The 27,567-nt window shown below is 40.8% G+C and overlaps 1 protein-coding gene across 3 annotated transcripts in view; it reads right to left on the bottom strand.

The window, feature by feature from the left end:
• The window catches only part of FYB1 (FYN binding protein 1), a 150,848-nt gene that overhangs the window by 38,317 nt on the left and 84,964 nt on the right, over positions 1 to 27,567 (bottom strand). For all 3 annotated transcript variants that reach the window (XM_059694893.1, XM_059694891.1, XM_059694894.1), the window contains exons 3-9: positions 14,248 to 14,404; positions 7,019 to 7,065; positions 5,235 to 5,254; positions 4,568 to 4,599; positions 3,633 to 3,753; positions 1,104 to 1,263; positions 454 to 598 (exon numbers count right to left, since the gene is read on the bottom strand). In XM_059694893.1, coding sequence (XP_059550876.1) covers positions 454 to 598; positions 1,104 to 1,263; positions 3,633 to 3,753; positions 4,568 to 4,599; positions 5,235 to 5,254; positions 7,019 to 7,065; positions 14,248 to 14,404 — 682 coding nt within the window. The remainder of the gene's footprint in view (positions 1 to 453; positions 599 to 1,103; positions 1,264 to 3,632; positions 3,754 to 4,567; positions 4,600 to 5,234; positions 5,255 to 7,018; positions 7,066 to 14,247; positions 14,405 to 27,567) is intronic.

Genomic DNA, 27,567 nt, shown 5'->3' with positions numbered 1-27,567 from the left:
ATAAAAAGCATTCACTTATTTTCCGTTATATGTTCAAATAAGAACAACAACTATATTTAGGCTCAAAGATTTCAGAATAAAAATTTTATATTTCTTAGAACAAAGTGTTATATTTCATGCCTTATATTTTACAAAATCATATTTATTTTAGGCAACATATCCCTAAGGTCAAATGAATATTATAGAACAGCATGTTGGAACAGTGACCTATTTGTCAAGATCAGACAAATGGCTCATTATTTTTCAAGGAGTATTTGATACATATAACCAAAGAGTGAAACAAAACCATCTGGAGTTTCAAATGGCCTTGCACCCATATTGAACTTCCTGTACACGGTCATTCAGTTTAGTGGTAGAGAGCAGTAGGAAACATGGAAGGTAAAATACAGAAGGGCCTTAAAATCCATAATCCCTGGCGAGGAGACAGCCTGAGCTGTGTAGCTTTGCACATACCTGCTAGCCTCATCTTGCTCTGCCACATCATCATACACTTCTTGGTCATCTTCAGTGGGTCTCGATGAAAGAGGACCCAGAGAGTTTTTCTTTCGTCTCAAGGAATCATAGTCAATCTGCACAGCAGTCGTTTTAATGTAGCCATCTACCGAAAGGGGAATGATGTATGTTCAGGCGACTGCAGCTTAAATAGCTTAAAGTTATGAATAAAATATCAACCGCACATTTGCTCTTTAAAGTGGCCCCTGGTTTCTTTGCTTGCAATTCTGATTCATAGACTTCCCATGTAGACACATGTTTTACTGTACCTTGTCCAAGTTTTATGCTGCTGTGGTTCGGAGTAAGCCTAGAGTCTGTTTTCAACATTCCAAAGTGATTCACATGACTCACTCTCTCTCTTTTTTCCCCCCTTTTAACATCACCGAGGAGCCTAATGCTCTCTTTTCCTCCCTGGAGTCATAGAAACACTTACATTGTTCCCCACTGAAAGATAACACAGATGACGTGTCATTTTAAATCTTCCTATCCTTGTCCACCCAGAACAAAACTTCTAACTCAATGGCTATGAGTAGTTCTGGAAACATTTGCGCGTTTCTCATTTTTGGCTCCAAAAGAGGACAATCTGAAGTCATAGGACAATGTGCACTCACATGACCCCCTGGTGGTTCTGCCCAACCACTTCCCCTCCGGGTTGTCCGTGATGCGAATTATTTCAATAGGCTCGCCTTGCTTGAAGCTCAGCTCATTCTTGCCCCCTTTGACATCACAGCAAGCTCTGGCTTGATGGATGACTTCAATGGGGCCGGTTAGCTGCAAAGAGGAAAGGGAAACAATCACAACAGGCTTCTTTGCTATTCAGAGAATCTTTAAGGAATGCAGTTTGAAAGCCAGTATGTCCACAGCTTGCCAACCTGCCTGTTTCCAAGAGCTACAAGTTTAAACTAGAAATGGAGGGGGAATGTCATTCCTGGGATGCTCTTATAGGAGCAGTGAGGGGAAATTCCCAGGGGTCAGACAGGACCAGCGAAGAGCAGGTGCATGTGCTTGGGGTCCCGGAGAGAGTGGAGGTCTGTGGACCTTAGCAACTCTGCAAAGGGCTTGCAAAGGAAGCCACTGATAACCGAATACCACTTATGTACGACAATCCATTCTGGGTGCTCTGTGGTTTTATGGGATATTCGGGTAGTCTGCCTGGTACGGGAAGGTTTCTTCTCACACTGCATTGTGAAGTTATTCCGATGGTTCTAGAAGGCCTAGAACAGCTAAGGGAGGGGTAGGTGATGGTGGTGGTGGTGGGGTGTACTCGTGGGAAAAGCAATTTCATTCATTCCTTTTTTCCCCTAAGCTTGTGATATTGTCTGTGTATGAACATGGAGTAGACATTACCTGCCATAAACAAAATAACATTTTAGAAATAGCTTTGTAAATAAAAAAAACCCAGCAAATAAATGTTATGAGGTTTTGAAAATTAATATCCTGATTAGTACAGTGGTTTCTTGACATCAGAGGAATCATCTAGTTTAGACCACAAATCCTAAAAATTTAATTTTCTAATCTTAAATTGCTATCTTCTAAAACAGAATTTCTTGGATCTTTTGATATGCCAATATGCATTGTGACTTTTGCCTTATTTTATTGAACTTATGATGCTATGAATTGTGAGACAAATCATTATGTATCCCTGAGATAAACAGCTTAACTTAAATTATGATGTGCCACTAATGTTAAGATGCATCCTAACTTCAGAATTTCAAAATGCAAAATATTTTGTGTCTTAGAATTAAGGAAATATGGTATTATGGAGCCGTTCTTACTGTTATTTAATTTATTTATTTTTGACAGCCATTAAGATTTTGGGAGGAATATAGCTTGTGAAGTCCTAGTCTTAAGAAACGTTTGAGTTCATATTTAGTGGTATGATTCCCACACACTATATTTTTCTTACTAAAAATGTTATTTGGATGAATGAATGAAGCAATGCAAAACTGATTTCTCCAAAAGAAACACAGGAAAAACTTCACATAATTCCTTTAAAACTATAAACTCTCTCTTTGTGTGTTGGGAAGACTTTCATTTAAGAAATTAATTTTTCATATATTCCACTTCAAAAATATAAATGTTGGAGCCATACATTCTGGAAGAGTAAAATGTTTTACTATTCACATTGTAATCCTAATTTTACTTACCTATAGTAAGATTTTTAAAAACTTAATGAGAATTTATAATAGATACAGTGCTTTATGTGCACTAAGTTATTTAATTCCCCAACAAACATGGATAGCTGGAATTTGAATCTACATCTCCTCAACTGACTAAGCTTTACATTTTCCCTGCACCATATTGTCAAAGTTTAGTTTTAATATAATAAATATACTGAGAAGTTATATATGAATAAAATTTTTACAGCTCAAACTATGTAGTAACTATTTTGGAGGAATTCAATGTTTATAGAAAACTATATGAATCCTTTATAAAGTAAAGAATAATTTTGTAACTCACCCTAACATATAACTGATGTACCAGACCCACACCAGATGGGCCATGGCATCCAAGATGGCGTAGCCAAGAGAAGAGAGCAGGCAATATAGTGTTAGTGGTAGTAATAGGTGTCACACATCAGAATCAGAGATCAGAGGAGACAGAGGTCAGACATCCAGGTAGATGAAGAGGGCTGAGAAACAGCAGGTATCAGAAGTCAATGTGTACATATGCTTAAAACCAAGGCAGGTCTAGACATTGGCAGCTAGAGTAGCTCATAGGAACTTTATTCTAAGACAAGTGTCTCCAGATGTCTTCATCTGGAGACACTTGTGTCCCTTGCACCACTATAATACATGCCCCAGAGATGTGTGTGGTCCCAAGCTCATAGCATAAGTAGGTTAACATGGAGTATGTAAGGAGGAGAGCCACAATGGGTTTGAGTAACTGAGTATTCATTCACTCAGTCAACAGATTTCCTGGGTGCCCACTAAGTATAAGCCACCATATTTTATTTGAATTTTGTCATATTACATGGGATAGGAACATATTGGACAAAAACAAGTCTGTTGTGAGGAGAATTACTCCTTAGAAAACAACTAATTCTCCAGCCATCTAAGGTTTCAAGACAGGTGCCCCTTTTGTGTGCAAATTATAAAAAGAGGTTCCTCTTTTCTACCTGTCAGCAAGCACACTCTTACTTTAAACTTCTTCTTTATCTCTTGTTCTTTCTTTTCTCTCTCCTTCTGTTCCTTTTTCTCCTGCTCCAATCTCTTCTTTTCCTCCTTTTCCCTTTTCTTCTCTCGTTCTTTGGATGCTTCTCTGTGGATAAACATTGTTAGGTTGTTTCAACAGCTGCAGGCATTGATGTGATAAGGCTCACTATCCAGAGGGCTTTCTATCCACACAGATGATAGTATCTGAAGTCACATGAAGGTAAAAAGCCAAGGGGGAGCGGAGGGGGTCAACATTCCTGGATGCGTGATTGTTCTTAAAGCCCGCAGGAGGCACACAGAGAGGACTCCTCCCAAAGGCTCTGCTTTCCCTACAGCTTGTGCAACAAGGGAAGAGACTGTTTATAAAGGTGCTCTTACTCCTTGTCGGAATGTCTCTCCCCTCGCCCCCCCTTCTCTTGTCCATGCACTCACAGGTACAAGAGCACACACATGGGGTCTATCTAGACTGGCAAGATTCTGGTCTCTCTTCCCGCCTATGTGGCTCAGTGGTTGAGCATCGACCTATGAACCAGGAGGTCACAGCTTGATTCCTGGTCAGGGGACATGCCTGGGTTGCAGGCTTGATCCCCAGTAGGGGGCGTGCAGGAAGCAGCAGATAAATGATTCTCTCTCATCATTGATGTTTCTCTCTCTCCCATCCCTCTCTTCATCAATAAAATTATATTAAAAAATATTCGAGTCTCTCATGCAGCAGCGTTTTAACAGAATTCTCTGTGAAATCTTCAGGCAATAAAGACTCTTTAGTCCTTTGTATTAAAATAAAGGTTACCATTATATGTCAGTCATTTGAATAAAAAAGCTTTCCCCACCTAGTGCTGCATATCCATCCATTCTCCCACCTACAAATCATTCTATTCATCTTAGAAGAAAAATATCATGGTAAAAAATGCAACTCATACATGTCTTCATATGTTTCTCCATCACTTTCTTCCTGTCAAGAAAACATGAATAATAATAATTAAGCTTAGTTATTAAAAAGGGGGGCATACACACATTTTCACAGATCAAGCACTTAGCAAAACAAACATAAATTTAAGTGTATGTATATTTGACTTATTTAAAATATTTGTTTTCCTTTTTAGAGATAGACCATGAAAGTAAACCCCAGAAGAATTCATTTTATCTCCTGCTATATAATTCAGATGTGTAGCCAGACTTAAGTTTATGTTAAGAATTCCTATGAGTCGCCGAAACCGGTTTGGCTCAGTGGATAGAGCGTCGGCCTGCGGACTGAAGGGTCCCAGGTTTGATTCCGGGCAAGGGCATGTACCTGGGTTGCGGGCACATCCCCAGTAGGGGGTGTGCAGGAGGCAGCTGATCGATGTTTCTAACTATCTCTCTCCCTTCCTCTCTGTAAAAAATCAATAAAATATAATTCCTATGAGTCAGAGTAACAATTGGTACTTAATGTCTCAAGCATTTTAGATAAACTAAGATCATAAATGGGAAAAATATCTTTACTCGTAAGAATTTTCATTTGTTAGTTTTTACTAATAAAAAATGAATCGCAATGATTATTAAATATTCTAGTTCCAGCAATATAATATGAGAAGGAAAAAAACTGACCTCATCTAGATTTCCAGCACCTAAAGGGGTTAAAAAAAAAGAATGAAATTTAACATACTGTAATTAAGAAGCACTTTAATACAGGATTAGATGTAATATAATATTCCAGATAGTTCATAATCTAACAAAACTTACTAGTATGTTTTATCAAAGACATAGAAGTACAAAATAGAATATGTGGTTTAGATCCTTATCATGGCTTTTTGATACTTGTCATTTAATTATAAAATCATTTCATTGGCTTTCATAAGATAATGAAGACACCCTTCATTCTCTTTATGAAAGGCACGCACATTTACTATGGGGCATCTCTGGAATAAAGGTATTATCAGAAACTCACAACTAGTTTTCCCTTTTTGACTTACTTGTTCCCAGTGATTTGCTTTCATTATCAAACAAATCAAGTTAATTAGATTTTTTTAAACAAGATAATTTTTCCCCCTAGAGATAGGACTTCTTCAATAAAACTTATAAAGCTTAAATTATAAGGTAAAAATAATTTTTATTGTATTAACAGTTAATATGTTCAGTGAAGGACAGCCTGGGCTAGGTTAATAGACAATGAACAGAATGAGAGAAGGTATTTGCAATCTCTGCAACTCACATGGGATTAATATCTGGAATACAAGAAATTCCTCCTACGTGTCAACCAGAAAAGGACAACAACCCCCCAAAAAATTGATCAAAGGATATAAACTGGCAACTTCCGGAAGAGGAAACACAAAGGCTCATGAACAAGTGAAGTACTCAGATCAACAGTAAGCAGAGGTAGGCAAATGAGGTACCATTTTAAACACGTAAGACGGGAAGCAATTGGAAAGCTGAATAATACCATGTGCTGGTGAAAGGTAGGCATCTTGGAACCTCCCTGCCCCGCTGATGGGAGCGTACACAGAGGCAGAGCTCCTGGAGAGCCCTCGGCTTCCCCTCAGTCAAAACGAACACACCACAGCTTCGGAGCAGCCATGCCCCTGCTGGGTAAGTCTATCTCCATAAAGAATCTCTCAGAGGTCCAAATGGCGGCAAGGAGGTGCACAGAATTATTATTTGTTGTACTAGTGAGTTGGAATAAAATGTAAAATGTGAATGCAGCCGAAACTGGTTTGGCTCAGAGGATAGAGCGTCAGCCTGCGGACTGGAGGGTCCCAGGTTCGATCCTGGTCAAGGGCATGTACCTGGGTTGTGGGTACATCCCCAGTGGGAGATGTGCAGGAGGCAGCTGGTCGATGTTTCTCTCTCTCATCAATGTTTCTGGCTCTCTGTCTCTCTCCCTTCCTCTCTGTGAAAAATCAATAAAATATATATATATAAAAATGTGAATGCATAGGATGCCTACCATAGAGTACTTAACATGCATACCATGGGGCACATACATAGAGAATGTATGCAGTAGTTAACACCAATGAATTAAATATAGTTCATATAGCAGCATGGACGGGTCTTCCAAAACACATGATGTTGAGTGAAAACAAAAGAGATCAAAGTGAGCTCTAACATAGTATTCATGTAAATTGAAATATATATACACATACAACAGAATGCAAAGAATATATATGGACACATACACATTAAATACATTTAGACTATTTGCCTCTGGTAAGGGGAAGAGAGGAGAGAGAGTGGTCATGGTGATAAAATGAATAAATCAATAAAACCAGAGAAGGGACTTGCATGGATCAATGATAATGATGATGCCCCATGAAGAACCCTATGAGAAGGATTAACTTTAACTTCTGTAATATGAGGTAACAGAAGGATAAATAAAACTCCCTTTTACCCCTTACCATCAAAGTGCATGGCACCATCTTGATTGTCTTCATTGACAGGGCTTCTGGAAACAACAAAGAAGAAAAAGTGAAAATAGAACCAGTCGATGCTCACCTTACAGTAAAAAATAAGAAAAAATGAAAATCATTCTCTTTTAATTCTTTTCTCTTTAATGTCTGCTCTGATGAAAAACGTCAGAAGACACTAGAATAGGCTTAGCCCTATATCTATGCTACAAGTGTTGCCAAGAAATGGAGCATCCGGAGCCTGAGCACAGAACTGTCCGTCCACAGTGAGCACATACAGTGAGTCCATTGCTTCAGGGCAGCAACAGGTTTTTTTGTTTTGTTAAAACAGCACTATGTCAATCATTCAATTCTGGGATTCTGAAGGCATTTGCTTGGTTTATGGTATAGAAACCCAGGAGAAACCAAAGGACTTGTATGCATGCATATAAGCCTAACCAATGGACATAGACAACAGGGGGGTGAGGGCATGAGTGGGGGACTAATGGGGGGATAAGGACACATATGTAATACCTTAATCAATAAAGAAATTAAAAGTCAATAAATAAATAAATAAAAGTAAAAAAAAAAAAAAGAAAAAAAACCCCAGGAGATTTAGTTCTAATCTTTTTTTAAAAAATTTTAAATGTATTTTATTTTATTGCTTAAAGTATTACAAAGAGTATTACATATGTCTCCTTTTTTTTCTCCCCTTGACCTTCCCCCGGCCTCCCCTACCCCCCAAAGTGTCTTGTGTCCATTGGTTATGCTTATATGCATGCATACAAGTACTTCGGTTGATCTCTTAACTCCCCTCCCCCTTTAAATGTATTTTTATTGATTTCAGAGAGAAAGGGAGAGAGAGAGCGAGAGAGAGAGAGAGAGAGAGAGAGAGAGAGAGAGAGAGAGAAACACCAATGATGGGAATCACAGATCGGCTGCCTCCTACACGCCCCCTACTGGGCATCGAGCCTGCAATCCGGGCACATGTCCTTGACCGGAATCAAACCTGGGACCCTTCAGTCCGCAGGCTGTCGCTCCATCCACTGAATCAAACCAGCTAGGGCTAGTTCTAATCTTTGACTCCTTTTTCTTTTCCAAACTTACTCCCCTCATTTGTGGCTTGGACTCCAAGGTGCTTCATTTCAAACCACTTCACTCCAACTGCTCTACACAGTTATTAATGCCTGGGCTTGGTAAATCCCTAATTATTTATGGAACATCTAAATTTTCTATTTTTATTCTCCAGTTGATTAGCATAGTTGGAGAAAATCGCCACTTTATCGATTCTGTATATTACAAATAATTGACATTTGATCTCGACTGTACCCTCTGCACTATTCTATAATCTAATTACCCTTTCTTTCTAGTCAACCCTCTCTTGCATCTAGGTCAATGGCATTTCACCACTTTCCTCTCCTTCTCCCCTAAAGTCAGGTGACCTTGTTTCTTACTTCACTGATAAAATAGCAGCTCTTGGGTATGAACTCTCTTAAGAAAATACATTCTGTAACCCACCCCCCCAAAAAACAAAACAAAACAAAACAATGTCTCTCTCACACTGATGAAGTCAGGTGAGCCAATGGCAGTGCATGACTAATGCGTCAACTCTCCGATCCGGAAGAATTGAAAGCATTTGTAATGAACAAAAAGGTTCTAATAGCAAATTCTTACTTTTCCTCCAATTTTAGAGCCCCCCCCCGCCCCCCAAAGAAACCCAAACCAAACCTTACACCGACTATGATGACCTTAGGAAAAGAACTGTGTAACCTTTCCTTTTCCAACCTCGGTCACTTCCCGTTATTTGTTATTTCTTCTTACCTCACTTTTCCTGTCTCATTACTATTAATAACCATGCAATGTGCTTTGTATACTAAAATATTCAACCATTGGTTCTGTTTTCACATGGACAATTAGACATACTGTGAAAACTATCATTGAAAATGTAAAATAGCACAAAAAGCGCGTTACACTAAAGCTGTTGAACACTGAGCATGAGAAAGATGCTCTTTAGTTCCCCTCGTTGTCTGGGGAAAACAGCCGAAAATACAGCTAGCTGAGTTCTGACCACTAGGTGGGGAGACAATACAATTTAAAATGCGATATAACTTTGGCCTCCACGACTTTGTTTTTAAAGCTATTTATTCTTTCTAATTTTCACCTGCCTCCAATCTCTTCCACTCTTGTGGCACCCTGACCTGAGTGAAATAATCACAAGTGACTTCTGGGGAGCGGGCAGGCGAGAAAGGCCACCCTGTCTCCTGAAACCCTTCCTGGATCCGAGGGAGAGAGGTGTCTCCTTGCCCTGGGCAGTGCAGACCCCACCCCCGTAAGCCTCACTAGTCCGTTCTTTCCCTGGAAAGCCGGTCCCGCACCCGCACCCGCAACCGAGCACCAGCCCCACTTGCTCTAGTCCCTGGTCCCAGGAATGCTTCCCTTTCGTTGCCATTATTATCTCCCCTCTTCACGGGATCGTTCTCATTAGTATACAAACACTGTTCTTTCTTTTATTTTGGTTAATCCTCACCTGATGATATTTTTTCTATTGATTTTTAGAAAAAATAGTGGGGAGGGGGGGAGGGGGAAGAGAGAGAGAGGAGAGAGAAACATCAATGTGAGAGAGACATATTGATTGGTTGCCTCCCAAAGTGCTCTGACCTACAAGGACCAGAGATCAAACCTGCAACCCAGGTACGTGCTCTTGATCAGAATCGAACCTGCAACCCTTCGGTGGGCGGGCCGACGCTCTAACCATTGAGCCCACCAGCCAGGGCTTTTATTTCTTCCATCTTAAAAAAAAAAGTGCAAGTCTTAATTCCGTTTTCTCACTAGTTACTGCCCCATTTCTTTGCTTCCCTCTTTTTTTAATGCGCTGTCTATACTTGAGTTTTCCAGTTGCTTTCCTTTCTTGTTCTTTTAAAGCCATTTTTTTCTTTCTTTATTGATTAAGGTGTTACATACTTGTCCTTATCCCCCCATTGCCGCTTTAATGAGGCCCGTGTCCCCACTACTCCTGAGACTTCCACCCACACTGACCTGCCTAGCGCTCGCCTACGGGCCCTCGCAGCCTTAGACACAGTCGGTCACTGCTTCCTCCTGGGGAACACTACCTTGTTTCTTGGTGTGTGTTTTTTGTTTTTTGTTTGTTTTGTGCTTTATTGGTTGTTCCTTTCTATTCTCCCTTCCTGATTTTTCTTCTCCCAGGACCCAGGGCTTGTTCCTTCTCTCTAGTTATCCTCACTTCCTTAGCGACCTGAACAGTCTTGTGACTTTAAGTGTGGAATATGTGCCTCTGACTCTCAAATGTATATTTTTACACCAGAACTATCTCTCAGACTCATCACTCTTATACCCAATTGCCTCCTCCACGTCTCCACTCGGATGTTTAAGAGACACCTCCAGCTTCACGTAGCCATGCCCTCCTGACCTTCCACACCCCAAACTTGCTCCCCTGCAGCCTCTCCCATTTCAGTTGATGGAGACATCATCCTCAGTGTTGCTCAGGCCAAAAGCCTGGGAGCCATCTTCCATCCTCATTTCCTTTCACATCCCGAATCCAAATTGTTTCAAAATGTATTCAGAATCTGCACACCACCCTCGTCAGACGCCCCCCTATGTCTTGCCTGCGTTTCTGCGATATCTGCCTAACTGCTCTCCCTGCTCCCACATTCGCCTACCGTCTCATTTCCCTCGCTCTACTCCAGCCTGTTACCTCCTTCCTAGTCTTTGAACATTCTAGGCCTTTGCTCTGTCTTCTCCACTTAGAACTGTTCTTCTACAGGTGTGTGCACGTCTAACTCCCTCACCCTGTTGAGTCTGAAGTGTACCTTCCAAAGAGGGAGCCACCCTCACATCTGTTGAAAGTTGCAACACACTGTCCCCATTCCCACCCTTGCATTACACCACCCAACCCTGCGCTATTTTCTCCCACAGCATTCAGTGTTTCCTAACATACTATATCCTGCTTTGTTTTATCCACTACTTCCTGAACTCTTACTACAAAAGCACAAAGTAGTGGCTTAAAAGTAATTGTTGAGTGAATGCAAAATAATTTATTAGCTCTTGACTCTCAGGGTGGCCACTGATTGGAGATGGGGAGGAATTGCATCCGCAGGCCAGCAGAGGGAGCACCAGGGAACACCCAGGTGTGTGTTTTGAAGGGTGGTGGTGTGAAGAAAAGCACAGAAACACTCATATTTGAAAATTTTACTTAAAGAGTTTTCCATAAGTTTCCCTCTCACATTAAATGTAAACTTTTGAGCCAGACTATCAAGATCTATTTTGCTTTCATTTCCTCTTTGTGTCTTATCTAGCTTCCTCTACTTGGGGGAAAGTTTCTAACCCAGATATTTCTTCATTTTGGAATTTACTTGAGCTCTCTGATGAGAGCTTAGAAGTTCTCACTATATAAAAATATTACATTATAGATGTCCTTTAGCTTTCATTTCCTCTATTATCTCCATCTGACAATTAACTTTCAGAAGCTCCAAATACATAGGGTGTCCCAAAAAATGGATACACACACTTTGAAAAATTATAAAGGCAGTATTTATTAACATATATTCCATTTTCAAAATTGAGCTATTTTGTGGGGACACCCTGTAGTTGATCTAGGCAATATAACCTCTAAGACTTTTATTCCTCTCCATCTTTCTTCTGAGAGTATGTATTTTGTGGAGTTGGCAACTCTTAGATGAATCAGACTTTGTAATTAGAAGTCCTTAATAAGATGGAAATAGGGGTAAGGTAAAGTTGATTACAATTGGTGGCTTTTGCTATTATTTTCATCAAATAAGAACTAGAGCATGGCTGATCAGTAGGTCCTTTTCAACTTTGCAAGAATTCCCTGCAAAGCTGGGAAACTGACCAGCATCCCTACGATATAGTCATACAGGTTACCAGGCTGTTTTTAAAATCCTTTCTTCCTTCTACAACATTTTACTCCCCACCCTATCATAATGGATTCCAGGGAGTAGGTTAGCACAGCAGGCCCACAACTGCTATTTTTAGAATAATCTGCTACCAACGTTGGCCCTTGGCTTGTATCTGGAAACACAGCTTCTAAAGAATTCCCTCCACTGATATGAAAAGCTGCCTAGTTGTAAGAGTGCTTTGCTGTGTCTAGACCAGTGGTCAACAAACTGCGGCTCGCGACCCACATGTGGCTCTTTGGCCCCTTGAGTGTGGCCACGAAGTTTCAATTGCACTGTACGTGCGCACCCGCATGTGGTATTTTGTGGAAGAGCCATACTCAAGGGGCCGCAGTTTGCTGACCACTGGTCTAGACTATATGAACACTGTGATTAGGATGAACGGCTGCCTCTTTTAGAAGTCTGGCATTTTGGTAGTTGCTAGGTAGCAGGTGCCTATATGACCAGCTTTCAATCAAAACCTGTCTCTACTAGGCTTTCTGGGGAAGCAGCATCACACGTGCATTGCGTTTTCATAGCTGAAGGACCTTCTCAACATGTCTGTTCCCAGCCCTAGAGCACAGTCCTGCTGTGATAAACCTGAGCCATCAGCACTATCTGTGGTGAGCCCTGTGAGTCCTGTCAGTAAATCATCACACATATGGGGGCTCTTGGGGACCCCCAGAAAGCAGGAATAGTGCCAAATACTCCTTTTCACATTTCTTTGATCGAGCTATTATGTACCAGTCTCCATGTCTTGTAAATGTTCAGGATTTCATGCTCAAGCTATTTAATACAACCTCTCACTGGAATTACACAGGACCCAGAAGCCTGGCTGAAGCCAGAAGCTGGGGTTGGGTCACATCATAAAAGTCAAAAGTACTAAGTTCAAATCAAGTGGGTTAATTTATCCAAGTAGGAAAGAAATTAAGAAAAGGACACAGGATGGATACATATGAAAGGAAAGTAATTACACAGAAATCAGGTGTATCGAAGAACACATATTAATTAGTTATTTTAATTAAACTAATATTTATTTAGCATTTATATGTTAGTAGGCAGATGGCTTGCATTCTTATTTGGTAGCTGGATATCATGGGGTTTTAGAGACTTAAGTTAGAATTTATAAACTTAACCGTTTGGAAGGTATTCAGTTCATCTGAACACAGGTCATTGGCCTAGAGAAGATAAAAGTCACTTATCTGCTCTAAAGCCTTCTGGGGACTGCTTTTGAATCTTCCCAAAGCATAATAAAGTGAAACATAGTGGAGGCTACCCATGACTAGCATGTTTCCAACCCCTGCTCTAAATTGTAATCATCAACATTTAAAGAAAGCTGTCAATCAGATATTATTACTAACAAACTCTATTATACAGATTATGAATATTAAGACTTTAAGTGCAAAGAACATCCATCTGGTAGGGGATTGAAGTGAAGGAAAAACAAACTGCAGCTCAATATTACTTACTTGTGGAAAAGGAGAATCATGGAAAGCAATTCTCTAGAAAAACGAGAAGATCTAGCCTCACTTGCCATTAAGATCCATGCTTGCCACAGTCTGAATACTTCAAATAAAAAATCCCACAACATTTCATTCTACTCCAATCTTCCACTTGCTTTTTCCTCAACCAGCTATTCTGGTAAATCACAAGTAAAGAGCCCATGTGTAACCACCCATGTAGTTCTGACATTTCTAAAATGTGCCCTCTAAGAAAATTTAAGCTTGAATAAAAGTTTCCTAGGTTTTTAAAACGGCTTGAAAAATGAATGATGAGAGAAAGCTTGTTTTACTTTGGACTCAGACTGACATTGGCTCAGGTTTCTGCTCTATCCTTGTGTGACCTTGGAGAAGCTATTTAGCTTCTGTAGCGTTCTGTTTCCTCATCTGTGAAATGATGATAACACGAGTAATTCATTACAATTATAGGGATTATATATGTAAAATGCCTAGCACATCATAAGCTGTCAGTAACAGATGGTAGCAGTGGTGGTGCTGATGGTGATAATGGTGTTGGTATTGGTGATGGTGATGGGGAAAAGGATGGTGGTGGTGCTGACCTGAAAAATGCTTCAGAACTTAAAAAAAGGCAGTAGAAATTTTCTTCCGATGAATGCTTAAGAGAAAAAAACCACTGTAAAAGCAGGTAAACAAGAGTTGCTCAAGGGTCTGGGGGTATGAGAGCAGCTGCTTAGACATTCTTTTTCCCTGTTAGCTGTCCACCTTGGTGTCCCCGGCATTTTACCACGTAACCCTCAGCATTCAGCCAAGCACTTTGGGAAATCTATGGCAAGAGACTGACAAAGAAATGACAAGATAAGCTTTTACTTACTTTAGATCTAAAGGAGGTTTAATGTTTCTGGGAGGTAGGCTTGGGACTGGCGGTTGTGTTGGGTGAGAAGCTGGCAATGGCGGTTGGCTGGCCGGATGGGATGGTGGAGGTGGTGGTAGGGAAGCTGTTGAGTAAGGTGTTTGGCCTTTGCTGTTACCTAAGAAGTAAAACAAACAATACCATGAATTAAGACAAGTCTTCAAGATACAAGAACTGGTTATTCCAAGTATGCAGAATTGAGAATTTTAAACATAAAAATGTAAGAAATGCATCCTAAGTTGAATGAATTAATGCTTTAAATAGTCTAATATTCCAAGTATTATGGGACATGGCATTTTTAATGTCTCATTTCTTTTTTTTTTTTAAGATATATTTTATTGATTTTTTTTACAGAGAGGAAGGAAGAGGGATAGAGAGTCAGAAACATTGATGAGAGAGAAACATCTATCAGCTGCCTCCTGCACACCCCCCACTGGGGATGTGCCTGCAACCAAGGTACATGCCCTTGACCGGAATCGAACCTGGGACCCTTCAGTCCGCAGGCTGATGCTCTATCCACTGAGCCAAACTAGTTACGGCTAAAGTCTCATTTCTTTTATTTTTTCAGCCTTAATGAGGTATAATCTACACTAATAAAAGAGAAAAATGGTAATTGGTGTACAATGATACCCTTTTCATTGGCTAATCAGGGCTATATGCAAATTAACTGCCAACTATGATTGGCAGTTAACTGCCAACAAGATGGCGGTTAATTTGCATATGTAGGCACAATGCAGGGAGGTGAAAGGGAAAGCAGGAAGAAGCCCCCTGCCACTGACAGTGATCAGAAACCCAGGGGGGAGCTAAGGGCTGGGGGGCAGGGCAAAGGTGGAGAATCAGGCGCCTTTGCCGCCCTGGCCAGTGATAGCAGGAAGTACGGGTGGAGCCAGCGATGGGAGCTGGACACGGTCGAAGCTGGCAGTCCCGGGAGCTAGGGGTCCCTTGCCTGGGCCTAAAGCGGAGCCCACGATCGCGGGGCCGCTGCAGCTGCGGGTCCCCGCTGCCCGAGCCGGACGCCTCAGTCAGAGGCGTTAGGCCTGGGCAGGGGCGGAGCCTGCAACCGCGGGGAGCTGCGGGTCCCCTGCCCAGGTCTGACACCTCTGCCGGAGGCCTCAGGCCTGGTCAAGGGGCCGATCCGGTGATTGGTGATCGGAGGGTGATGAGGGTCAACTCCTCTGGCCGAGGCATCAGGCCTGGGCGGGGGGTGAGCCGGGGATTGGGGGGATATGATGGTCCCCTTGCCCAGGCCTGAAGCCTGGGTCAGAGGCATCAGGCTTGGGCGGGGGGTGGAGTAAGCGATCAGAGGGAGATGGGGGTCCCCTGCCCAGGCATGATTCCTGGGCCAGAGGCCTCAGGCCTGGGCGGGGGCCAGAGCCAGTGATCGGGGGGAGATGGGGGTCCCCTGTCCAAGCCTGATACCTCTGGCGGAGGCGTCAGGCCTGGGCAAGGGGCCGATCAGGTGATCAGAGGGTGATGGGGGTCTACACCTCTGGCTGAGGCATCAGGCCTGGGCAAGGGGCAGAGCCAGAAATCGGAGAGGCCTGGGCTGGGGGCAGAACCAGTGATGGGGGGAAATGAGGGTCCCCTGCCCAGGCCTGACACCTCTGTCAGAGGCGTCAGGCCTGGGCAAGGGGCCGATCCTGCAATTGGAGGGTGATGGGGGTCAATGCCTGAGGGCTCCCAGTATGTGAGAGGGGGCAGGCTGGGCTGAGGGACACCCCCCCCCACCCAGTGCACGAATTTCGTGCACCGGGCCCCTAGTTGACAAATAAAATTCTAAGATATTTATGTGCACAACATGATAACTTTGTACACCTATATATTGTTTAAGAATCCCCACCCCAGGCCAGGGGATTGTCAAGGGCGGGGGGAAAAAAAGGACACATATGTAATACCCTTTGCAATACTTTAAGCAATAAAATAATAAAAAAATAATAAATAAATTTAAAAAAATAAAAACAAACAAACAAAAAAATAAAGGATTGATACAACAACAACAACAACAATAACAACAAAAAGAATCCCCACCCCCATGGAGTTAATTAACACATGCAGATGAAACTTAAATGTGTGTTGCTTCTGTAGATATTACATTGTGAACGGGATAAAACATTGGGAAAACATTTTCCCAGGATTTGAAAACTGTTACACAACTCAGCAAAGTAGTCACTCAATCACTGGAAAGTGAGTGAAGGTCTGACATATATCTTTGTTGTTTCACATTTGTCTTGTTAATGTAAGTGAAAATATTAATCAACATCCAAGTTAAAGCTACACTCCTTCATTAACTGCAACCATAGGTTGGCTACAGATGTAAAAATCAACAATGGGGCTATATGGAATTTTCAACGAAAAGTACTGTATATTTTATTATCGGTATTTTGTGTGTTATACATCATCCTTTATATCAATACAATTTATTACATGTATGTATGTAGACATAACACACATACACACGGTTTTTCCTGGAGAACTTGTTCCACATTTGCCAGCATACCATTGGTTATTTCTAAAAACTGTCTGGCTTCCATTGGCTAAATAATGAATCAAATCACTTGTCTCTGTATCTCCAGCCTTGGCTTGGACCCTCGTCCTCTTTGTCAGTCCCTGATTCACTTTCTGATTTCATATCTTATGCTTAGGAATTATACACATTGCCTGGTTTTCCTAAGAGTTTGTATTTCATGTCCTTCTTGCTTTGGGGCAATTTTTTGAAAGGCAAAGGGGGTGGCCTCTTGAAAAACATTTTGTTTTAGTTTCACATGTCTGAGCATTAGTGAGGTCATTTTTTTCATCTTTGTAACCATTTTTTTTTTTTTTTTTAAATATATTTTATTGATTTTTTACAGAGAGGAAGGGAGAGAGATAGAGAGTCAGAAACATCGATGAGAGAGAAACATCGACCAGCCGCCTCCTGCACATCCCCCACCGGGGATGTGCCCGCAACCCAGGTACATGCCCTTGACCGGAATCGAACCTGGGACCTTTCAGTCCGCAGACCGATGCTCTATCCACTGAGCCAAACCGGTTTTGGCTGTAACCATTTTTAATTGTATTATCTGTTCAAATCCTTTGCCTATTTTAAAAATAGTATTTGCTTTTCCTTATTGGTTCACAAAAACCTCTTTATTAAGGATCTTAATTGTTTTGCTTCTTACATGGACAACTAAAGAGAATAATTTGACTGCTTTGGCTCCTGCCTCTGCCTGTCCATAACAAACAAACAAACAAACAAACAAACACAAACTAAAAACAAAACAAACAACCCTAAACCTTGCCACAAACAATCAAATCTTAAAAATCTTCAAAACCTTTAAAGAAAATGTAGTACTTAACTGTAAATTTCCTTAATGGTCAATGGCAGTCTTTGCAATGGCATATTATACAAAAAGCTTCCTAATTCCTATCAGATATTTCCGCCTCTTTCCAAAGGTCCTCACTTGTGGTGATTATTAAGAATATCGCCCTCTCTCCTCACTGTCCCAGTCCTCCTCTTGGAGCGCTGAGATTGCTCAGGCCCTGCCCTCTGGACTCGGGACACTCCTGCCAGGCGCAATCCTCCCAGCAGGAGCTCACCTACTTGGTAGCTGTTTGGGGGGAGTTGAGGTAGAGAAAATTAGTTCCCTTATAAATCAGGTTTATAAAAATTCCTAACTGAAGATATTTTTATTAGAAATAGTGTATCAATTTCATTTTTGTCATAAGTTCAATATTTTGATATATGTCTTTTCTCTACATCTAAATCAACAAATACATTCTTTTATATATAATTTCTATCATTTAGAATTACATTTAGAAAGATCTTTCCCACCCTGAGAACATATAATTATTCACCTTCTTTTTTCTTCAACTTCTCTAGTATTTATTTATTTACATTGAACTTTTTAAAACTATTAGTAATTTATTTTGGAGTAAGGCCCGAGATCAGGATCTATTTTTATGGTTTTTATTGTTATTGTTGTTCTTAAATCATTTACCAAATGTCCCAGCCCCATTTATCTAATAAGCTATTACTTGCTGATTTGAAATGCCTCTGTCATTATGGAATAAATATTTACCATCCTATTGGGTTTGGCAGATGAGAATGGTATCTTGTTATTTTAATTTATAAATCATGTGATTTGATAGATCCAGAAGTGATTTAAAAGCTGTACACAAAGAGAATAAGCAACTGTGAGTGGATGTTATGAACCATTGTGAACATATGCCACTTGTGACATCTTTTCATGCAAAAACACTTGACAAGCAGGAGGTGTTACCAGATGAGAGCAATCTAAGGGCTGGAGGCGAGAAATTACAGACGTGGTTTGGGGACTTGGAAACACTACAAACTGACTTAACCCCCAAATCCACATGCTTGCTCATCTTTACAGAGATTTTCTGAGTGGGCCTCTGAGGTGGGCCCCACTGCTCTGTTTGCCTCTATTCTCCCTTCCCTCACTGTCATAACTGCAGCTACCTGGAAAGAGCATGCCTGCCTTTCCCCTGGACTGGGAACCCAGGGGTCCCCCTGCAGCTGGGGGCAGCCACCTGGCCACAGGCAGGGGAGAGCGTGCCTGAGAGCGCAGCAGAGCCAGAGGAAAGCAGGGCTGAGAGGAGGAGGGGGACTGGTTGGTTTCATGAGGCTCTAAGCCAGTTGTTACGTGCCCTGTTCCTCATGAAGCTTGGGAGACACGTGCTAAAGTCTTCCTAGGCTCCACCAGCATTTAGCAGCGAAACATTTGATTTTCAAAATCTGTGGTCACTTTCAAATACTACCAGGAATATATTTGCATGCATACAAAATAATCTAAGAACAAGCACCTTAGTTTTTCAGGGGAACAAAAACAAGTAGACATCCATTACTGTAAAGTGATTGGCTCTAAAATCTCAATCTGAACTTTTTTTTTTTAAGTAATCTGACATGTAATTAGTAATATTGGAATTCTCAAAAGCAAACATCTAACATATTGTGATGGAAAGAGTGGGTGGATTATAACAAAATAAGTAAAAAAGAAACAGAAACTTTAAATCTATAGGAAATTTATGATATTAATGATAATAACATAAAGTAATCACTTTTTTTTTTTTTGGCCAGGTACCAAAAAAAAAAAAAAAAATTCTAGGCATTTCACATTTGTAATCTTGGGTATATGTTGTTAGTTTGTTTCCATTTGACAGTTAAGAAAACTATCCAAGTTCAGGGAGTTTGTAAATGATAGAAGTTGGGATCAAACTCAACCGGAATTTGAATCCTAGGCAATCTATATATATAAAAGCCTAAGTGACTGAATGACTGGTCGACCGGTCACTATGATGCTCACTGACCACCAGGGGGCAGATACTCAATGCAGGAGCTGCCCCCTGGTGGTCAGTGTGCTCCCATAGCCAACATTCCATGGTCTCTCCCTCTGCAGCCAACCTTCCACCGCCCTTATCTCCCCGCTCGCCAGCCACCCCACCTGTGCACTGGGCCTCTAGTTTCTTATAATGTCTTTGGCCTCGCTGCCATGTTCTACTGCTCCTCAAAGCAAAGAAATGGAAATTATTGGTAAGTTCAAACGAACATGTTAATATGCTCTCCTAGGATCTGAGTGTAAGCCCAGCTTTTCCAGTGGGTACCTTTCCTCTTAGTGGAATTTCATAAGACTTTTCAGTTTCAGGCAGAGCAGAACTGGCTTTGGAGAAGGCAAAGTAATTCTGAGGCACATATTCACACATATGGGGGTTTTGAATGTCAACTTTATAATATATATCATAATTTGACTCTGGAAACTAGATAGCAGGAAAGTAGACATTTAGGAGCTAGTAGAACATGGGTCCCCAAAGATGAATGACTGATGTGAGCTGGCAGGAAAAAAAAAGTCTCAAGGAATGGAATTGAGGAATTTGAAATAAAGTCATTGAAGAACTTAGAAGATATAAAGTAAGTAAAATAATGGAAACAATAAGCTTAGAGTTTAGTTAGCATCCAGAATTGGAGATATAAAATTGAGAGGTAATACCCCAAACAGATCTATTTATGGATCTTATCCTCCAAGGCTTAGGTGGTGTTGCTTGTGTCTTAAAAATATTGGACCTTTGCCCTAGCTGGTTTGGCTCAGTGGATAGAGCATTGGCCTGCAGACCGAAGGGTCCTGGATTTGATTCCGGTCAAGGGCATGTACCTTGGTTGCAGGCCCCTCCAGGCCCTGGTTGGGGCTCATGCAGAAGGCAACCAAATCAATGTGTTTCTCTCACATCGATATTTCTATCTGTCTTTCCCTCTCTCTTCCACTCTTTCTAAAAATCAATGGAAACATATCCTCGGGTGAGGATTAAAAAATGATAATGATAATAATAATAATAATAATAATAATAATAATAAAGTAAAATACTGGACCTGAAAAGACCACTTGGTACTCACTCCTTCCTCAAAAATGACAGAATTGTGTAGGGGTATGGGCCCCACAGCAGTGGGCAGAACTTGACTCCTGGACAGTGCAGGATGACTTTGTGACAGTAGCTAATCAGGTAAATTTGCCACCTAATGCCCACTCTCATCCCAAGTCAGATCCAGGAACTTAACAGAAGCTTAAAAGTTCGAGAAGGATGTGGGGGAGGAAGAAGCTCTCCACTACCATTCAAAGTCCTTTTAGCTGCTCTAATAAAATCGGCACAAAACAGATGAACAAGAGAAGGTAAGCAAGTTTCATTACATATGTATGCATGGAACTCCACAGACACAAGAGGCTCCGAAACGGAAAGGTAACTGAGGTCTGTGTGACATTCTGAGCTAAGGATGAGGTGAGGCCCCTTGGGGCTTCCGAGGGGAGGAAAGTCATTGACAGGACGCTAAGAAGAGCAGTTGTTCAATCATTAGACGTTTGCCCTGCCTTATGGATAGGTCATACAAAGTCATTTCTGATTCTAACTTACTGTGAGCGAGGCCCCTAGTTTATAGTCTTTAACGGAGAGATCAAAGTTTCTTGTGCACCTGCGGGGTCTCAATTGCCTTCAGCTCAAAATAATTCACAGGCCAAAGTGGCACATGTTGGGGAGGCCTGTTCTGAACCCCTGCAGGGAGAAACCGGGTATTTTGCTAAAAAAGTCAAGTGGAAACTTGACTTACGTTTTGCTGTAACATTGGAACTTCCACAACAGATGTAATAATTTTAATAATAAAATTCTTAACGACAATAAAAATGAGACTAATGGCAAAAACCAAAAGAGAACTCACAGTACTTGAATTAGGGAACAGTTCATACTGGCTACAGAAAAACAAAATGAGGTGGGTTGGGAATGGAGGGGAGAGAAATTGCAAAATCTTACAGACACGAAAAAAGCTCTGAAGGATCTGGGAAGTTAACAGTCTCTGGTTCAAACTTTTCATCCTCTTTAAGTTTGGAAGCTCAGAAGAGGCTTTGCACAAACCATATGCCTCAGCTCAGGCACACCCGGATGGGTGGAACTCCAAGGTCATTTTATGAGGAGGAAACGGCTAGGAGGGGCCCTCTATGAGTCAGCGGTACCAGGAGTTATCTGGCCCTGCCCTGAGGGTGATTCCGGATTCACTCAAACACAGACCCCCCCCGAAGTGATGGCATTCTGTCAGCATCTAAAACTCTATAAACAGAAAAACAGAATTGAGGAAAAAGAAGGAATGGGGAGAAGGGGAAGGGATGATTAATGAAGACACAATAAAGGCGCTAGTATCCTCATAGAAGAAGGAAATTGCATTATTTCACAAGCTTTGCACTTTAGATTTTTCTGCAAAGCACATACTGGTTTTAGATATTGTTACATAACACTTTATTTTTTTATTTTTTTTAAAATATATTTTATTGATTTTTTACAGAGAGGAAGGGAGAGGGATAGAGAATTAGAAACATTGATGAGAGGGAAACATCAATCAGCTGCCTCCTGCACACTCCTTACTGGGTATGTGGCCGCAACCAAGGTACACGCACTTGACCAGAATCGAACCTGGGACCCTTGAGTCCGCAAGCCGACGCTCTATCCACTGAGCCAAACCGGTCAGGGCTGTTACATAACACTTAAAACACAAAGGTCTGTGAGGATTCAGGAAAGGCATCCCCTAGATTCTGACATTTATGACTTTCGACTAAGAAGGTACCTGTAGTCTTCACGTCCCAGAACGCTAAGGAGCATTTGGAATTGTGGTGCTCCATTTCCTTTTTAGTCTCTGATTCCTTCACAAAAGACACTGCATCGTATTGCCCTCGATTACAATAAATCCCTGACCCTGGGCCTGGCATTTCTAGTTCTGGTTCTGCTGGGATGCCTTGGAATTAGGCCAGGCATTAGAAAACGTGGACTTTACACCAGCGGGCTTTCTGTCTTTGGCAAATAAGTTAACCTTCACATGATTTAGTTTTTCCACCTGTCCAATGGCAGGAATACGATTCCAGTCACTTCACAGGAGTCTAAGGATCAGAAGAGCTGATATACACGAAAGCATCCTGAGAAGTCCGAAGCATTGTGTGAACAGGAAATATGATCACAGAAAGGAGGGCTGCGGATAAAATTATTACCAAGTTACCCTGACTTCAAATATTTTGAAGGCATTTATATATTTATTTATGCGTTGGGAATTGCTATGTGCCTGCCCCAGGATTTAGACGTTGAACTGGTAACTCGGAATACAGACTTTTAGTTTCTCTGGGCCTGGGGAGGCATGTAACTATTCCCCATCCAAATGGGGAAAAGCTCTAGCTGCTGTACGGCATTTCTGGAGTCTAACTGGTGAAGTCCACGTTCACTGATTTGTAAGTCAACCTACGTGCACACACCATGGAACCCCTAGCACACTCACTCACACCTCAGGACCGAGTCTCGCGAAGACCTTACCACATGTGCTGGTGTCATTCAGACCTGATTGGACTCCTAATCTCATCCAGCACTGGCTGTAGGACACGGGACATTTATTTCCCTTCCCTGGGTTTTGTATGCCCTGCCTGTTACGATGGCACAACTGATTCCTAGCTTATAGGATGACTTTGAGAATCATACATAATATGTGCACCTGCCCAGGATATAACAGGCGATCTACTTATGAATTATCCCAGAACCTAGAACTGTGTTCTCTATGAACAGGCCTTTAATAAGCCTCTGAGGGCACTGTACTCCCATATGCGTAGAGGGAGTGAGATACTCAGACTTTTAATAACTTAAACTTTTTTATTCTAAACTGCCACTTGTGCCTGACACAACATGCTAATTCTGCGCATCTGCCCACTGCGTGGACAGCAGGCTTCTGAAGAGCCAGGGCGCTTTCAGTGCAGTGTGGCTGGCTGGCCGTCTCCCTCATAGTAACACCCGGCAGCCTCATGCTGTCCAGAGAGCTGTTCTTCATTGTGCACAGAGCACTCCCACGTGCTTTCTTATACTAATGTTCTTTTCTTTAAAATTCCCATAAATGACTCATTTATTTATTCATCTTCTTCCTGGTTAAACGGTAACTGTCTGAAAGCAGCTCTACTCTGTCAGCACCTGGGCATGGCCACAGCACTGGGCAAATTGCCACAGCAGGGCATTTCCTTCTTTATTGATTTAGACTTTCTTTTTCCCTTAGGAAAAAGTACCGAACTTAAAATATTTTGTTACCAAATAAATATACACACAGTCAAACATTCAATAAAAGAGGGAATACGGAAAAGAAAACCTCACATCTAGATCCCAAACCCCAGGCTCCATCCCCAGAGACAACTGTTATCAAACTCTTATGTGTCTTGCAAGAAATATTCCATTTGTTTTTTATTTTTATTTTTACACAAATGTAAAATATAATACATTATTCTGGACTTTGCTCCCTTAACTTAGTTTTAAAAAGAGATTGTTTTGCCCTAACTGGTTTGGCTCAGTGGATAGAGCGTAGGCCTGTGGACTCAAGGATTCCAGGTTTGATTCTGGTCAAGGGCATGTACCCAGTAGGGAGTGTGCAGGAGGCAGCTGATTGATGTTTCTCTCTCATCGATGTTTCTGACTCTCTCTATCTCTCTCCCTTCCTTTCTGTAAAAAATAAATAAATAAATAAAATATATATAAAAAGATTGTTTTATATTCTCACAAATAGGATGATCAGTTTTCATTTTTATTATTATTATTTTTTTTCCCATAGCTGTGGAGTTCCCTATTGCATGGATTTACCATAGTTTTTATTTGGCAGGTCTCATCACTGATAGACATTTAGATTATGTTTTAATAACTTTGTCAAGATGTAATTTACTGGCTTAAAGCATATAATTCCTTGGCAGTATATTTACAATTGTGTGCCCATCATTATAATCAAATCTTAGAACATATGAATCACCATAAAACTAAGCCTGGTACCTACTAACAGTCACTCCCTCTCTCGCCCACTCCTCAGGCAACCACTAAGCTATTTTTGGTCTCTATAGGTTTGTCTGTTGTGGACACTTCATATTAACAGAATCATACAATATGTGGCCTTTTGCGACTGGTTTCTTTCACTTACTTGTTTTGCAGTTTATGTTGTAGCAGATATCAGTACTTTATTTTTGGCTCAATTATAGCCCATTGTATGGGTTATCACATCTATTTATCCATTCATCAACTGGTGGGCATTGAGTTGTTTCCACTTTTTAGCTATCGTAAATAACGCTGGTATGAACATGTTCGTTCGAGTCTTGGTGTGGACATGTTTTCATTTTTCTTGGGTATATGCCCAGAGTAGAATTGCTAGGTAACTCCATGCTTAACCTTTTGAGGAACTGTATGTTGTTTCTTATATGTTTATAGTTTTGGATTATTAGACAATCACAATTATAAAATTATTCTTGTACTTATTCCTTTGACCGTAAGTGTAAATGTATCTGTAGGATAAATTCAGGAAAGTAAAATTGATAGTTCAAAAGAAACCAACAGGAAACATTTTGGTAAATAATGCTAGTTAGTGAGACTTGTAGGTCTTTTAGCCCAAAGAATACCTGTGTTACCATAACCCCACCAACATTGTGCATTATCATACTTTTTTAGTTTTAACAAGTCTGATGGGTAAAAAAAAAGATATGACATTTCAACTTGAATTTCTATGTTTAAAAGCGAGGCTAAGGATCTTTTCATACAATTTTAAGACATTCTATTTGTGTGTGTGTGTGTGTGTGTGTGTGTGTGTGTGTGTGTGTTAGTTAAGCAGCTGAAAAAATGAACGTTGTCTCTTTTATAATTGGGATTTGATCTAATATAGAATATCATTGACAATATAGGCATATATTTAGGTCAAAGTAAATTTCCAGAAGATCCTCACCAGCCTTCAAAGGTAAGAACTTGAAACTTCTGGGTCACTGGGTTAGAAAATCTAGTTTTATAGAATTTTTCCTTGCCTTAATTCAGAGTTCTCTGCCTTTATCTTCAAAGGATTTGTAAACTCATTGTGGATGGAAAATTTTGAAAACTAATTTAGTAGAAAACAAAGCACTGCAACGATATTAGTAAGAAACCCTTTGCTTTGAAAGCAAGTTGCCAAGAAAATGTTGATTAGCTTAGAAGAGTCCATCAAAATGGAAAAAGAAGTAATACTGAAACATCAGTTTTTGCATATAGATAATCAAAGTTAGGATGAAGGCGAAGAAGTAGAGATCAAAACATACATGATCAATTAGAAGAAACTAAGTAAAGAAAGGCTTTGATCACTATCTTAAACTTCCCCATCTCAAACTGAACTTTAGCCTTCAATGTCTCTGAATATTTAAAAACCCAATAACTTTGCTGGCTACCATATAATTATTTGCATAATTATATTTAGTCATGAAATGTAAGTGGTTTTGATGAATGATTTTATTTATTTTCAATTCATAAAATAACATGAAACTGAATTAGGCAGTATTTTGACAGACAATTTCTGACTTTTGAATCTTTTATTTAAAAAAAGTGTTAAGTATTATTTTAAAAAGAAAAAAGTGAGGATATAAGAAATGTGTCTTTTTGGTCAGATGCTCAGAGCTTACAGAGTGCCTCTTTCTGGATCCATGATAGAGCATAATTGGGCAGGAGATAGTCACTGAATTTCTTTTCTTCAAATGCTAACGTTGTTTAAAAGTACACTAATAACTTGCATGGGAGGAAAGAAAGCACTAGAACTCGTTTTAGAAACATCCTCAGATTTACTGATTCTTGTGTTAGAGAAATAGTGAATGTTTTGGGTGAATGAATACTTTTCTAATAAAATCAATATAACCCAGAAATAAAGCATCAATGAGCAGAGAAGGAGTAAACATAGATGCTACAGAGACAATATCACAGCTCAGAAGATGGGCAAGTAAAACTCAAGTATCCACGGAAGCCAGGCAGGAACCTACATTTTTATCCTGAGCTGAGAGTGTGACTGGTGATCAGATTAATACCCTGCCTCAGTGGGGAGATAAGAAGTGGGGGTTGGGGGGTGAGGTGGAGGGAGGTTACCACAGGGTTCCTGCCATTGTAAACATGTGAAGAACAAATCTAAATTTTTCTTTAAAAATCTTCCCATTTTTGCCTGGCTGGCATGGCTCAGTGGTTGAGTGTCAACCTATGAACCAGGAGGTCACAGTTCAATTCCTGGTCTGGGCACACGCCTGGGTTGTAGGCTCCATCCCCAGTGTGGGGCATGCAGGAGGTAGCTGATCAATGATTCTCTCTTGTCATTGATATTTCTATCTCTCTCTCTCTCCCTTCCTCTCTGAAATCAATAAAATATATTTTTAAAAAACTTCCCATTTTTGAATGTTGACAACTAAGACAACTAAACAAAACAAAACGAGTAAAACAAAAAAAGACTCTACACACCAAACAAAACACATTTATGCTCTACATTAATCTGAGTGACGCCTTTTTTTTTAAGTAAAGGAAGAGGAAATTGCCATAAAGAAACAGTTTATTAAGGGAAATTGCCTAATCATAGGTTCATCCGGAAAGCCGGTTTTTCCCCCCTGTTAAAACGATGAGATTTTAAGGGGGCACATTAGGCCATCACAGGCACAAGGTCACGATGAGTTGAGAAAAGAGAACCAGAACTGCCAACAAGAAGCCAGAGCTTCCTGCAGCGCCAGCACAGAGGACGAATCACTGGGCAGGCGAAGTGACCACAACCCAGTGTCGCTGTAAGAAGCACAGCTGTGTGGACAGACGAGTGGAAGTGAAGGTAATCGGTTCAGCTAATGTTCGCACTTCTGTGACAATGACTGTTATTGTTGTTGCTATTTTTGCAAGATCATCTACGCAGAAGAAAGGAGGGACCCCGAGTCAAGAGACAGCACAAAAGCGTTAGATGGTAAATGGAGACCCTGAGAAGAGAAAGACAGA

Source organism: Myotis daubentonii, chromosome 4, assembly GCF_963259705.1.
Source record: "Myotis daubentonii chromosome 4, mMyoDau2.1, whole genome shotgun sequence".
Taxonomy (NCBI): Eukaryota; Metazoa; Chordata; class Mammalia; order Chiroptera; family Vespertilionidae; genus Myotis; species Myotis daubentonii.
Note: the sequence above shows the minus strand (reverse complement) of the source record. Positions and strands in the feature narration are given on the sequence as shown.